This window comes from Squalius cephalus (assembly GCF_949319135.1).
Source record: "Squalius cephalus genome assembly, chromosome: 7".
Taxonomy (NCBI): Eukaryota; Metazoa; Chordata; class Actinopteri; order Cypriniformes; family Leuciscidae; genus Squalius; species Squalius cephalus.
In genome coordinates this window covers 26,303,525-26,320,138 of record NC_137128.1, presented here as the reverse complement: position 1 = coordinate 26,320,138, position 16,614 = coordinate 26,303,525, and the positions used below count along the sequence as shown (strand labels likewise).

At 39.4% G+C, this 16,614-nt stretch overlaps 1 protein-coding gene across 1 annotated transcript in view; it reads right to left on the bottom strand.

Annotated features, from left to right (window-relative positions):
* kcnh2a (potassium voltage-gated channel, subfamily H (eag-related), member 2a) overlaps positions 1–16,614 on the bottom strand; it is a 45,008-nt gene that overhangs the window by 22,363 nt on the left and 6,031 nt on the right. Inside the window, exons 3-5 of the mRNA XM_079875831.1 lie at positions 6,899–7,066; positions 5,619–6,053; positions 5,213–5,421 (exon numbers count right to left, since the gene is read on the bottom strand). Coding sequence (XP_079731957.1) covers positions 5,213–5,421; positions 5,619–6,053; positions 6,899–7,066 — 812 coding nt within the window. The remainder of the gene's footprint in view (positions 1–5,212; positions 5,422–5,618; positions 6,054–6,898; positions 7,067–16,614) is intronic.

Genomic DNA, 16,614 nt, shown 5'->3' with positions numbered 1-16,614 from the left:
GCGTTTAACTGAACCTCTTTTGTGAAGCAGTCGGGTGTAAAATTATCTGCGAAAAAATATATAACACTTTAACAAATTTCTGCGGTACATTTCCTTCATAAATGAAATTCAAGGGTGTTCTCAGTGGCTCAGATGCCGGGAGTCTATGGAGACTCTTATGTTCATTGGAACATCCAATAACAGAACATTTGTAATGTTTTTTGTATATCTCCAGCTGCTACACTGAGGAAACAGAAATAGCGGACTGTTGCGGCCCACTCAGTGTGGTATCTATGCTAATAGGGCAGATTGTCATGGGCGGGGCTTCCCCCTACTCTTGCGTAATCTGGAACCGCTCATTTGGAGAGAAGGTTTCACTGTTTTTTCATTCACTGTTTTTTTCAGCATCTCCCTTCATGAGCACTGCAATAAGGCACTGTGTCAAGTTAAAAGTGGTTCAGAATCAGAATCATTTTGCTTCCTCTAGTTGTTTTAAATGCAAAAACGCATCCTGCGAAAAGCTCATAATGGGGAGCCATTTCAGTCACAACTTCACCTGAGGTGGCTCAGTGGCTTCATTAGCTATTCTCCATTTGCATGATCTCTGAATGAATCTCAATCAGCATCATTCAGGATTACCCATATGGTTAGTGGAGGCTAAGGAGACTGTAATGTCATCAGCACATTTTCAGTGAGTAGAAGGGATGAGAAATGTGTGCATGCGAAAGTGCACGCAAAGGACTGCAGGGCAATCTCTCATGCTTTTTGTCTACGATCAAATACAGCTCGATCGGCACAGTAGCATTTCCATACTGCATAATTCATTAACTAAATAAACAGTTTTTGTCGTTCTACCCAACAATTCCACCCACCCACCCAAACATACAAAAACTGAGAAGTTTCTGATGGAAAGAGAAAAGGCGTGGTGGTTCCAGCAGTTCAGGTGAGAGCTCAGGCCTCCTATGAGTGTGCCATTGTGATTAATGAGCTAATGACACTTTAATTGGGTTGGGGCTCTGGAGAGAAGCACCAGAGGGATGCCACTTCTACGATAGGACAGACAGAGGAAGAGGAAGAGGAAGGGGATGAGGTATCCCCTCTATTTCCCTAAAGCATTACATTAACCAAAATAACACATCATTTCCTGTTAAGGATAGTCAGAAGTTCCCCTGGCAAAGATATCAGCAAATTCACAACTAGCAGCTGCGAGTCACCTGTGCAAAACACAACTCTGTGAAAACACCTCCCTTACAAAAAAACAAAAACACTGTGTCTGCACTGAAAAAAGCTAAATGAATCGGTTTTATTTAAGTAAAAAAATTTAAATAATTAAATATAAATACACCGCAGTTCAAAAGTTTGGTTTTGGTAAGATTTAATGTTTTTTTAAATGCTCCCCAATGTTGTATTTATTTGTCAAAAATACAGTAAAAAGCAGTAATATTGTAAAATATTATTACAATATACAATAACTGTTTTCTATTTGAATGTATTTTACAATATTATTTATTCCTGTGATGGTGAAACTGAATTTTCAGCATTATTACGCCAGTGTTCAGTGTCACATGATCCTTCAGAACTCATTCTAATATGCTGATTTGTTGCTCAAGAAGCAGTTGTTATTATTATCAATGTTGAAAACAGTTGTCCTGTTTAACATTTTTGTGGAAATGTACCCTTTTATAGGATTCTTTGATGAATACAAAGTTCAAAAGAACAGCATTTATTTGAAATTGAAATCTTTTGCAACATTATAATGAAAAACTTTACTATCCCTTTTGATTAATTTAATGCATCCTTGCTGAATAAAAGTATTACTTTAAAAAGAAAAAAATCTGATATGCAAGACTTATTTATTAGAATATACAAACGAAAAAGCTTGTGATAAAAATGTGATTGAAAAAAATAAAATACTAATATGAAAAACACTTTTTAAAATAATATTTAGATAATTATTATCATTTTTATTATCATTTTATAATGGGTGAATGAACTTCAATTAAATTAAATCTACTCCTAAATAGTGATAATACCGATTATGTCAACAGGGCACTGGTCGAAACAGAGACAAATGACTAAGCATCTCTGAACACACACTCACATGAGTGCTAATGGCTGCTCAGTTGAGGAGATATAGATCTTTCTGTCATGGGGCATCCAGATAACTCAGCTGAAAATGGAAGGACACCTCGCGGCATGTGCCATGTGACCCTTGGCATGACCTCATTCTCCCTCTGTGCTCTGTTGTAATGCCCTTCAAATGGGAATGCAGGGCAAGTGTCTGTTCAGCCAGCCGTGTGCAGCGGTCTATATGACTGACAAGGATGCTACATTAATCCCAGGTATGAGATATTCCAGTGGAACAATTATAAAAGACTGCACGAGTGAACTGCATGCATTATGTACTTTTTTTTTTTTTTTTTTTTTTTACATTGCTTTGGAGAATTCCCTGAGACCACAGTTTAAATTCTCGGTAACACTTTGCCTGAAGCATTTATATATTAAAATGCATTAATTATGCCTTGTAATGCACCTTATAGTGGTCTCATGAATAATTGTAACCACAGTTATAATACATTGTAATACTACCTCATAACATACCTTATGACAGTATAATGCATTAAATCACATGGCAAACGGACAATTTCAGATGTCTAGGATTATTACAAGGAATCTGCAAATATTATAATACATTTTAACGTTGGCTACAATTATTTATGAAAAGATATAATGCATTATATTATGAATACCATTATAATGCATTATACAGAAAGGCTTTAAGTGTTACCAAAATCCTAAATATTCACTGCTACATGCACATGTATTCCATAAAGCTGTTTCTACTGCCACCAACTGGATAGAAAAAAAAACTGGTGATAGGCCTATATATATATCAGTCAGACCAATTTATATCTGAATGGGATAATCTGGGTTTGTTTCTGTGTTGGGTGGGTTTGTCACATGTTTTAGTTCTGTGTCCGAAATCGTCCCCTATACTCATTCACTATTCCCTATATTAGTCCACTAATATAGTTCACTTGAGGGAGTGAATGAAAACGAGTGAGTTAATTCGGACACTGAGTGCGCTAGAAGTTTGTGCTTGCTGTTTAATAATTATTTGAAACTTATCAAACTGGCAGCTCCAGTAATAAGATAAATAGATTTATCTTGAACTCTGTCACAGTGCATTATGGGTATTCTCTCTAGCCGTTGAGCATACATCGGTTGTACATTCGCTATTGCAGTTCATTGTGGGATTGAATGATAACATCCACTATGGTTTCGGACACCACTACAAACGGCTGTTCCCTCAAATAATGCCCTATTTAAGGGTATAAGGGGTGATTTCGGACACAGCCCTAGTTTTCAGTTCGTTTCCATGGTTTTTCATGCTTTGAATAATGCGTACCTGTTATTCATTTGGTTGATTGGTTTGTCTGTGTATTTAAGCTCTAGATTTCTTTCTGTCTCGTTGCGCTTTAACTTAATCGATTGTTCTGATTCCTAGTTTAGAGGGTTTTGTTTAATAAATCTATATCCGCTGCATTTAGATCCGTTTCCTCCTCATTTGCAACCGAAAGTAGCAGTGCTGCTTAATATATTATTGCTGCATAATAATACTTCACAATATTATGGTTTTACTGTATTTTTGATTATATGAAATGCAGTCTTTCTGAGCATAAGGATTTTCTTTCAAACATATTGTAGAATCGAACCGACCCCAAACTTTTAAACGGTAGTGTAGACAACAGCCATTGAAAGCCCCAAAATATCTGGCAAAATATGTTATTTAAGCCAGCGCAAATACCTTTGTTTACATCCTGTTTTTCGGTTGAAGTCCAAAGTAGTCGATTGCCGAGTTCACACGCATAGGTTTAATACCTATGATCACGCGCGTGAACTCGGCAATCGACTACTTTGGACTTCAACCGAAAAACAGGATGTAAACAAAGGTATTTGCGCTGGCTTAAATAACATCATTTTTATACATTTCTTTCACATCTACTGCAGTCAGACTCACTCGTGTTCACTCAGAAGGAATCACTCACATTTTCTGTGCACTTGTAATGACACATCAAGGATGTTAAGAGGCTAAAAGCAGGTTTAAAACTTGCCCCATTGAAGTCAACAGGGTGCAAATTTTAAAAATAGAATAACACGGTGTAGGCAACACCGATTTTTGTCGTTGTTCTCTGTATTGACAGCACTCCAAATGTACAAAAAAATTAGCTCAATGTTAAAATTGACCGGAGTTCTCCTTTAACATGCGATCACCGTGATCCGATCAAGCAGATCGGATCATGAGCCAATCAGGACATGGTGCTTTTACACCTGTCCACATCAAGTGGCTTCTGTATCTGGATAATAGATTGGATCTCGTATTCCCGCAAAAAAAAAAAAAAAAGGATGGCTGCAGTGCAAAATCGACCTGAAGTGGTGGGTTTTCTTTTAAAAACAGTTTTCAGTCGGGAGACATTTTACAAATCTCACAAAATGAGGAGGATGAAGAGGCTGCAAGTACTAATAATGTGGATAGATGCCATAATAGAAACGGTACAGAGAAAAGTATGGGTCCGAGAACGTTGCCAGCTGTGCTGGGAAAAATGTGTGTTCTTTACAGAAAATTAATGATTCTGCAACTTTCGGGTGCGAAGCCAAACATTTCAGTATATTTGCGATGTACTTCGCAGTTCGCACTCGACTGTATCGCAAAACCACACAGCTACGTGCAGCAATTCCTGGAGAGAAGAGGGGGAATAATGACAGTGGCGGGGTTTTGTGTGACGTCCACCTGTGAATGCAGACACAATGGCTGGACTGCGTTTATATTACACTGAGATCCGATCACAATGCGTCCTCGACTACCTCCGAACCTGGACACGCTGATCGGATAACATTCCGATCAGAAGTGTATTTACACTTGTCTTTTCAATGCGTAGTGGACAACATCCGGATAAGGGTCACATGTTAATGCCAAGCGTAAACACAGCCTCAGTAAAACAATACTCAGAACGGAAGTTCATACCACAGAGAACTTTTGTGCTCTACATCTGATATTTTCAGGATTAAAGATCATTATTTAACATTCTTGCAAATTCCCTATTTTGTCATTGAGCAGTTTTAAAACATCACATTCTCAATTATTCTTAATAAAACACATTCTTAATAAGTCACAATGCTTTTTGCTCACAATAGACTTCCACCCTGCAACCATATGAGTGAAAAACCTCACCTGAGTGACCTTCTCTGTCACATTATGGGTCCGGTCTATTAGTTTGCAGGGGGCGATGATGTCAATCTCACTAGGCGGAACAGCAATTAAGGGGTCCGGCTTCATATCTAAGTTGTGTGATATCTGAGGACCCCGAACTGAGGTCCGGAGCCGAATGAGATCTGAGTCAGAAGTAGCATTCTGTAAGCTGGCTTTGCGGTGCATGGCGCCTAGAAGGAAAAAATTAACAAAGGTCTAATTAATCTCATCAACTAATGTTGCATGTATTTGTTTTCAATTATTACATGGCTCTCTGGAATACTAGTATAATGACTGTTGTACTGTTTATTGGACTGTACATGGCAACATGTCGGTGCTGCTATCTTATATCACTCCATGATCTTTGGCTAATTGGTTCTATCATCACCTGTGCTACTAGGTCTGACGGGCAGCTTCCTGTCCCAGTTGAAGTCAGTGGTGGAGGGTGAGGGGCGCATGCCGCACAAGCTCTCACAGGAGCGGCTGTGGGCCATACTGCAGCTGGACGGACAGGCCTCTGAGGTGAGGTTGTGCAGACGCGGGGAGGACTGGGAGAAGCCCTGAGGCAGGGGAGGGGACACTTCTGATGGCCGTGGATCACTTTCAGGCTCATTTTGAGACTTATCTTCCCACAACAACAGCTGAGATCCCCCGAGTGCAGAGCGTTCAGGCAGGGAGAGCAGTTTGTCCAGGGCTACAGACTCATGGCCCATATGGGGCATCGGCTGCATGTAGCCTTTTTCAGAATCTTCATGCAGAGACTGTTTACTGCCACCCAGGGAGCGCAGCAGGGGCAAAGGCAGCCTGAGTCTGTGTCTTCTTGCTGAGGACATAGGAAGTTAAGTATTTTATCAGATCATCATTACATTGCATAATTCAAACACAATAATGGTAGCTCATGAATTGGGGTCCCATACATGCTGTCTAAATACATCTTCATTGATGGCCATTTAAAAATAGGTGTGTTTTGTGACACCATAAAATGTTTTGCAAGCAGCATATACATATGCCATTATATTAGATATAGATGTTTTGCAAGCAAAAACATTAAATAATAATTCAAATGGATTATGACAATAGTCTAACAAGTCTACCAATAAATACCACCATTTGGTGGGTTTCTAAAGAAAAGCAGGAAACAACGGTGTTCACAGGACAAGTAACTTATTGTTTACATAAATTACTCAACATTTTCAGTAAAAGACAGATAGGCAGACTATGGAAGCTTGTTTCTGCCATAAGAATAAAAAATAACAAAGGTAATTGTGACTTTTTATCAATTTATTGCAGTTTACATCTCGCAATTCTGACTTTATAACATGCAATTGCGAGTTTATATCTCGCAATTCTGAGAAAAAAGTGAGATAAAATGTCGCAATTATCTTATAAAATGTTTTATTCAATGGCGGAAACAAGCTTCCATAACGTAGATAGATAGATCAGATTTCATTGATCATTAAAAAAAATTTGGATCTTCTCGAATTTAAACTTACAATCCTTTAAGTTACAAGGAACTACTACTAAAGTGCATCACTTAATTGTACAATACAAAATATTCCTGAACATAATTGTCACACATTCTTTACAAACGTGAGGAAGCAACACCAAATCTGAAATTCAAATACAATATAATGTAATGAATTAAATCTGTCAGTCCGATCTGAGTACCTTTAGAGAGCCAGGGGATGGTGTGTTTGTGGTTGATGTCTCTGCCCGGTGAGCTGTCGATGGGTCTGTCCGGCTGACCTGCCAGCTCAAAGTTCAGGATGAACATGATGACTAAACCATCCTCATTCTTAACTGGAACCACATCCACAAGGCACGGCAAACACACACCTGCGTTGAGAGGGGGGAAATCTGAACATTTGCAATAATGGCCACACCAATAAGCTGGTCACTTAAAAATTCTGGGGTCACTTGACATCAGTACAGAAAAAGCTCTTCATATGTTTGTCACCACTAGAGGACAGCATACAACAATATATTCCAAACACAGTTGATTCAAACAGATGACAAGTATTTAAGTGGATTTATTATTTTTCACAACACGTTTACCACAAAAGCTATCACAATCTATGAGTGCGTAGAAGGTCTGTGTTAAGGTCTGTGATGACCAGCTTGGCAGAAGTCCTGAGCCCTGACTGTTCACTGTGGCAACTGATAGCCGTCCCACATTGGCACTGTGGTTCCTGCTCTCTCACACTGCCAAACCAATCAGCCCCTCTCTGTGCCAGTCTGATGGGCCAGCATTGATAGCCAGGAGTGGTTCACAACAGAGATGAACTCAAGGGCAGGCAGGACGACAATGGAACCGGGAACATGGTGCCATCTCTCAGGGATTAAAAAGTGAAACACTTCTCTATTCCTCTGTAAATCATTTCATTCATACCAGCAGCATCTGCTACTGTAAAACACAGTCACAGAGAGCATAACCATCTGCTGCTTAACACAAGCATCTTCTGCGTCATAATCTTCACAGTGTATAAGATACCAGACCAATACAGGTAAGAACAAATGCTGATGTGTTATTATACAGGTTAAGTGCTCCATAAATACATTTTATATTGAAATGTCACAAGATACAACATTGCAAGTGAAACACAAAAGGGTGTGACCAGGTCAGTGTGCCTAATTTGCAAGTTCAAGCCTTTTAAGAGATGCTCACACACATTCTCAAGATTAACTCGTGCTTTAATTTGCAAATGTCAAGATATGTCTGTTTACATCCATGAAAAAAAAGACAAGCTTTCATTTGCTAACCTTACAAACTAAATCAGATTTGGACTTTTTCAGTACCAAGGACAGAGGCGGCTATTAGGACAAGGGAGGTTAATGCCACCAGAGGAAATTGTATTGTTTTCATAAGAACATAAGCACCATAGAAAACTGAAATTAATAATGGGATTTAGTGGCCCTAAAGCCTGACACACGCCCTCATCTTTCTCCTCCTCTCCACCACATCCTCTTGTCTGTCATGAGGATTCAGTTTTAGATGCACTGTATCATTTTCATCCTGTGCTTTCAGCTAGATATTCCATAAAATCAACCATTACAATTAGAAAACCACAAGGCCTTTTGGAAGTGGTGGTTATAGAGAGAAAAGAATAATTGATCAGTTCAAAATGCTTTTTGTGACCTTGATCTACCACTAAGGTTAATCATTTGCAGATTAACAATGCATTTAATGTCCTGGTAATGTTGAAATGTTGTTTTTTGTTTGTTGTTTTCAGTGTTGTACATTCCATGTAGAGGCCTACATAGAATCTGTCACAGTCTTTAGTGAACCAACATATGACTCACTTACTGAACTGCAGGTTTCATGTCAATGAATCATTACTTTGTTTTCCATTAGGCCACTTTTACTTGCTGTGTCACCAAGAAAGCAAAAATATATTCCATCTTTACCTGTATACAATACATACAATACTCACATCTATGCAAGAACTATAAAATTAGCTAGGAAACTTAATAATCAAATACACATTGGCCAAGGGATTTATGCAACTTCATGAACAAGTTGCATATAAATTCTGCAGAAATTTGCAGAACTCTACAGTCGTAGATCTCATGCAACTTTTCTACTTGCATGTTGGACAAGAATTTATTATTTTGAATACCTGCTGCAATAACAAAGAAAGCGAGATGTAGCAGGCAGCTCTGTATAGCCAGTATGTGTCCTTGTGCTTCCTTATCCTCTCGATTTACTCGTAGGATTTGAATATCATAATAAAACAAATTGCATGTAAATTTAGATAATAGCCTGAGGTTTGAGTTAAACTGCTGCCATATACATGATTCCTTTCAGAAAAACAGCAACTACAAGCCTGCCAAAGTTCATGTTACACTGGTAGCTCTGAAAATACCCCGGAATTTGACATGTGAAACAAATTTTGAACCGTTGGCACATCAAAGCAAACACAACGTAATCAATAAATCAAAGTGCCAAACAAAAGCTTTAAATACAATGCTCTACAATAAAATAATAATAATAATAATACTAAAAATATTTTATATATATTATATACAGTGCAATGCATAAGTGAATACACCCATGCTAAAGTTGACTAAAAAGAGGAATAAAAAATCATATTTTGGAAATTGAACAATGCCTTAATTTAAAAAATTAGGAAAAATCCTACCTTTAAGGACACCAATTTTCTTTGTGAATGAATAATGTATCGTAAATAAATAAATGTTCTTCCTTAAAATACATGGTGCATAAGTTAGTACACCCCTATGTTAAATTCCCATAGAGGCAGGCAGATTTTTATTTTTAAGTATTTAAAAAAAAAAATTTTTAGGATACTATGCATCCTGATAAAGTTCCCTTGGCCTTTGGAATTAAAATAGCCCCACATCATCACATAGCCTTCACCATACCTAGAGATTGGCATGGGGTACTTTCCATAAGATCATCTCTCAATGCAAATCAAACTAGCTTTTAGGCTAACTGAAATAAAACCATGCCAATCTCTAGGTATGGTGAATGCTATGTGATGATGTGGGGCTATTTTAATTCCAAAGGCCAAGGGAACTTTATCATGATGCATAGTATCCTAAAAAAAATTACAAAAAAATACTTAAAAATAAAAATCTGCCTGCCTCTATGGGAATTTAACATAGGGGTGTAGTAACTTATGCACCATGTATTTTAAGGAAGAACATTTATTTATTTACGATACATTATTCATTCACAAAGAAAATTGGTGTCCTTAAAGGTTGGATTTTTCCTAATTTTTTTAATTAAGGCATTACGTTCAATTTCCAAAATATGATTTTTTATTCCTCTTTTTAGTCAACTTTAGCATGGGTGTATTCACTTATGCATAGCACTGTATATATATATATATATATATATATATATATATATATATATAACGATATAACTAAACTGTAGATAAAAACAGAATTAGACTACAGGATGATATTTCAACATATACAATGTATAATATTTGATCATTTTCACTTATAAGGCATTCAGAAAGTTTGACTCTAACTTTGATCCTATATGGTTATATCAACGGCAAGATCAGGTTAGCAACATGCAAACAAAAAAAGTCAATAAAGTCTATCAGCATCTTTTAAGTAAGAAACTCCAAACTCAGCTGAATGCTGAAGAGGGCTTTCTGATAGACTCTCCTATGAGAGTTCAGGGATGAAGAACGGACATTTAAATAATTAACTCCTAGAGATGGTTTCAGTCATTACTCTGTCTAATTATAGCAGAGGAGGCCATTACCAGAATATGAAGACTGATGAGCAGGGTCATCCTCTGTCTTATGCATTGAACGGAGGTTTTCCATTAGACCTCTCCTTGTTACACTCATAAATGGGTCATGTTTTAGAATGTTTGATTATTCAGCAGTTCTGCATTATTATAATGAATGTGGTTGTTACTGCTCATGTTATAATATTTAGATTATTTGATCTTTTATAAAGCAATGTTTCACATTTCATGCCTCCACACTAGGGTTTAACACATTTGCACATTTGGCTTAAACCTTGTCTAATGCACAACATACAACATTAGGCTTAAATTAAGATAAATAAAGTTTGGTACTACAACAGCAACACAACTATCTATAATGCTTAAGACTTTAAACTCATCATCGATTTCCATTTTCTCTGCAATTCCTTGCCACAGACACACTGGTCAGAAAAAAAAAACACTTTAACCACGCCATGATTGACCACGCCCAGTGTGAATAGCTACATAGGGATCTATTGTTTCGATTCAAGAGCGCCACTGCGTTGCACATTCACATTGCTTAATCAGGCTAAATGTGAACAGCCTTTAACTTAAGTTCAATGAAAGTGAATGGGGACCAGAGACTTCGTTCAGACTGCCAGTCCAAATCTGATCACATTTAGCAAGTTTGAAAGACAACAACAAAAACAACAACAACAAAAAAATGACATGAAATGTCTACCAATTCATTTTGAGCTGCATTCATATGTGGTTTGAAGTTCTACTCAAATCTCAGATCTGTCTAATCAGATTTCGTTTGGTTTATGTCACTTTCTCACGCCACGTAAAACATAAACATGTCAGACGCTGTTATAGGAAACATGCTGAAAGTCACTGCAGAAACAAGGTTGTGTTGTTGCAGAGGACGAGCAGAAAATTACAATAATGGAGACACATTGAATTTTGAGACCGGCGAATGCGACAGCAAGGAATAAAGCCACGCATATCAGCCTCCTGCGTTTCTGACGCTGCCTCATAAGACAGCAGCCATATCAACCTGTAGCCCAAGACTGGTTGCCCACTGAAGCTAAGCAGGGTTGAGGCTGGTCAGTGCCTGGATGGGAGACCACCTGAGAAAACCAGGTTGCTGCTGGAAGAGGTGTTAGTGGGGCCAGCAGGGGGTCTCACCCTGTGGTCTGTGTGGGTCCTAACGCCCCAGTAAAGTGATGGGGAAACTATCCTGTCAAAGAGCACCATCCTTCGGATGAGACGTTAAACTGAGGTCCTGACTCTCTGTGGTCACAAAAAATCCCAAGATGTATTTCGAAACGAGTAGGGATGTAACCCCGGCATCCTGGCCAAATTTGCCCAGTGGTCTCTGTCCATCATGGCCTCCTAATCATCCCCATATATACATATATATATATATATATATATATATATATATATACTAATTGGCTTCATCACTCTGTCTCCTCTCCACCAATAAGCTGGTGTGTGGTGGGCGTTCTGGCGCAATATGGCTGCCGTCGCTTCATCCAGGTGGATGCTGCACATTGGTGGTGGTTGAGGAGATTCCCCCTTCCATATGTATTCTCGCTTTAAGTGGCGAGAAAAGCGCTATATAAATGTAATTTATTATTATTATTATTAAGATGCGGTAGTCCAGCGCATCGGCTACACATTGTCATGTTGTAAATAAGGCAACATCTGTGTTGCAAACCCCTCCACGTTTCTGTTGTTGTTGTTGTTTTTGGCGTATGCCTACGAACGCAACGTTATTGCCATAGAAACCAATGCAGATATTCTGGAAAACGTGTACCACAGGACACAGAAATCTGATCTGGAACAGTTGCGATACAGTGTGAACAGTGTGTGTGTGTGTGTGTGTGTGTGTGTGTGTGTGTGTGTGTGTGTGTGTGTGTGTGTGTGTGTGTGTGTGTGTGTGTGAAGAACAGATGAAAATTTTGCCCTTGCTTGACATACGTGCTTACCATTAGGTTTGATTAAGAAAAAGCAGCTTGGTTATTCTACTATAAATAACTCATCACGAAGGCATGCAACAAATAAATGACAGAATTTTAATTTTGGTGAAGTATTCCTTAATACCATTTTTTTTTAATCAAATATAAAAGAAAGAAATTTAAGCAAAGTTTGAAATGGGGAGTTCTTATTAAAAGTCATCCCCAGATCATTTACTGCAAGAGCACAAACTGCCCCAAGGGTCATTATTAAGGGATAATCTGCTATGCTTTGTACAGTTCACAGTCATTTTCTTCACAGTTAAACCTCATAGGGCCAACACACTTTAAAAAGGGATGGGCATTCACTAATTGAGTCGACTTTGGAATTGCTCTTTTGTGTTGAAGGATTACTTGTGCAACCACCATTAGTTCCACACTCATGCTTTTAACGTCCTTCCCAAGAACTGTCTTCAGAGGCAAGGATCTTTGTGGCAACAATAATGCCTTTACGGGAAAAAGGACCTTTGTGCACTGGGTAACAAAACTGTTATTTATGCTGATTAAACTAGTTTTATCCTTAGAAGGTTTTGAATATTTTCCCATGGCCTTTCTGTGTATTGCAGCTTTTCGCTGAAGCATCATTATCCTTCAAAGTTCCCTCGGAGGAGCTTTTTGTGTGTCCTTCCAGCAGGTAATTTGTGTAGAAACTTACAGTAGTCCTCTCCAGACTGTAGGACGTTATTACTGACCATGACACCTTCATTACCTCGCATTAGTTTTCAGTAATAAATGATCCTCTGGACTATAGCCATCTACACATTTATAACACGTCCACATCTTCTTGTATTTATGCTTTAGAGTAACTAAAAAATGTGTGTGTGTGTGTGTGTGTGTGTGTGTATTTTATATATGTTTTATGATTTTTTGTTAATATATCATCATTACCTAAAGATATTATTATACAAAATTCAAGTCAAAACACAGAACATCTAATAGTCTAGATGGGAAGTGCCCAAAAAGTGAAAGTGAGGAGCATTTATGGGTACAAGTCGGGAACCGGCCTACCTTACATATTTCAAGGGTGCTGAGTCCAAAAAAACTGGTTCCCAAGCAACATTTTGAGTTTTTGACCTTCTAATTTGCATATCAAAATGGCCGCCAAATTGCCTATCTTGCTCAGTCGTTGGACCATTTTCCCCTATTTTTTTTGTAAGTAGGCAATCAAGATGAGGAAATTAAGTTTCTAGATCGATAGTCAAGGGTCAGAGCAAAGATATAATGGAGGCTCATTGCCTTTTTTATGTATATATTTATGCAAAATACCAACTTTTAAGGTGAAATTAAGCATTATTTGTGTCATTTTTTAAGGCCGACATACATATTCAATCAATATCACTCTTAAATGTTCCCAGTGTATATATGATATGTGATGTATTCCATATTACATAATAACTAAGAAAAACACCATTGCAAGTTGTCTGAGATTTCATTTTTTATGCAAATTAAGGCGAGACACTACAGGTGAATAGGGTAACATTTTTAACTAGCAGATATCACCATGAAACTTTCACAGTTGAATACCTACATTAAGATGAGAAAAAAATGTATTACAAGTTTTCTGTAATTTAATGTTTAAATATGCAAATTAGGCTATATCTAATCAAATGTGCACTAATTTGCATATATTTAAAACAACGAAATCTGAGTATTGGATAAAGCCAGGTTAAAAATGATTTTTTCATTGTGTTCACATATTAGATGGGAAAAAAAATACAGAGGGATTTATGGATATCTACTTTTGTTATCCTGTAAATCAGAAAATACTGTCAATAGCCTTAAAAAAATGATTTTCGCCATGTTTTTTGGAATAAAATGTTATATAAATCAGGCTAGGAATAATATATTTACAAATCCCTCTGTAAATGTCTTCATAATATAACTAGGTACAAGACTGGAAAGTTTGGTGTATAGGTGCTACTGAAGTGGAGCGTCATCCATGTGGTTTCCTTAGTCTGCTTCCGAAGCCTTCACCGGCCCCAAGCAGGAGGACGGCACCACCCGTCTCCGCCCCTTAGCCGGCCAAAACGCCAGGCTAAGCAGCACTCCTGAGATGGGCAGCTTGGAGTTAGGGCTCAGTTCTTCTCAGGAGCTGGTAGCAGGACCACTCCTTCCCCCGGTGGAGGGCCGGGGGAGAATCTTTTTTCTAAGAACTGATGCCCCTTCCTCCGAGCCCCAAGAGGCCATGGATGGCAGTGTGCGACGCTCTGCCTCGCCACTCTTGTCCCCCTCTGTCGCCAGACCTCTGTCAGAGCAGGCCCCCCATGGAACACTGGTCCTTCCCTGGCCTCCTCTGTCAGGATGCGGCAATGACCGTGCCCCCACACCGGGTCGCTACGCCGCCCACGTCCGGACCGTTCATTCCACTTCGCTGCCCTACCGAGGGTACGTCTGTGGTTCCCATGACCCCGCTGGTTCAGTTCTTGGGAGCCTGGCTAGAGTTTCCCAACCTGTCCCGCTGGGTTGAGAGAACCACCAGGCTCGGCTATGCGATTCAGTTCGCACAATCTCCTCCCCGCCTCCGGGGAGTCCGTTACACTATGGTGGGTGGCAATGCCCCTGTTACTGGCGAAAGGTGCAGTCGAGATTGTCCCTCCAGCCGAAATGAAGTCCGGGTTCTACAGCCCTTACTTCATTGTACCAAAGAAAACCGGTGGGTTACGGCCAATCCTGGACCTGCACGTCTTCAACCGATCCCTTCACAGGCTTCCGTTCAAGATGCTCACGTGCTTTCGTGGCTTCAGCCTCTCCCTGGAGAATGGAGACTCCATCCAAAGACAGTTCAGCTGATTTGGGATCAGTTCGGGGACGCACAGGTAGACCTGTTTGCCTCCCACGACTCGTCCCATTGCGGCACGGACACACTGGTGCACAGCTGGCCGCGGGGCCTTTGCAAGTATGCATTTTCCCCAGTGAGCCTTCTTGCACAGACCCTGTGCAAGCTCAGGGAGGACAGGAAGAAGGTAATTTTGGTTGCCCCTCATTGACACAACCGGACCTGGTTCTCCAAACTAGTCCTCCTCGCGACAGCACCTCCTTGGCCAATCCCTCTGAGGAACGACCTGCTTTATCAGGGACGGTGCACCCTATGGTACCCTCATCCCGATCTTTGGAACCTTCACGTGTGGCTCCTGGATGGGACGAGGCAGGTTTGAGTACCCAACCACCAGCGGTAGTGGCTACCATCACTTCCGCTAGAGCATCGTCCACGAGACATGCCTACGCGTTGAAGTGGAACCTCTTCGTCACCTGGTGCTCTTCTCGCAGAGAAGACCCCAGAAAATGCCCGATCAGTGTCGTGCTTTCCTTCCTGCAAGAAGGGTTGGACCGAAGGCAGTCTCCCTCCACCCTGAAAGTGTACGTTGCCGCTCCTCGGCGAAGAAACATATCTGCATGGTGCCAGCATACTTCCTTATATGAGGTAAGGCGGAGTTACGCAATGCAAATTCCGCAGACCCATGGCATTTCTTTGCCAATGGCTCGTTTTATTTCTCGAAGATGAGAGGCTTTCTAAGCGAAACCCCATTCGTCGTCATGATGTAACGTCTCCGTTCCCTACTCAGGGAACGAGGGTTACATATGTAACCGAGACGTTTTACACCCCCCTCTCAGAAGCCTTGGACATTTGGGACAATGTTTCAAAAAATATTTTCTCTAACCTCAAACCCTTTCTCCCATATTGTATGTAGTAGCAGCAACCATGTGTGGCCCACTATAGTCTTCTATCAAATAGTAGTTTTCATTGGTTCCATGAGAGTGGGGCCAGCCCATAAAAATATCTTAAATTTTAACGTCTAGTCGGTCCACAGTCTAATTCTGCTCTTTTTGGTTTTCAGCTATTGTTTTTGTCTGACTTATATTATGAAGTTTTGTCTGTGGGTCATAATTTGTCATTTTCTTTGCAGTTTCGTCTGAGATGCATCTGAAATCGGTCACAAGTTCACTTGTTCATTATAGTGAATGGCACATGTACTTTATGGAGAAAAGAGAAATGAAATTGAGTGAGCAGCTTAAGATGACGGAATTTGTGTGTGCCAGAAATAACTATTTTACACCTTAAAAAATAATGACGATAATAACTTTATATGGTATAATGAAAATAAATAACTTGTTCACTTGTTCTCATATTCATGTCATATTTAATAGATAGTTCATTCATTTTAATAGAATAATAA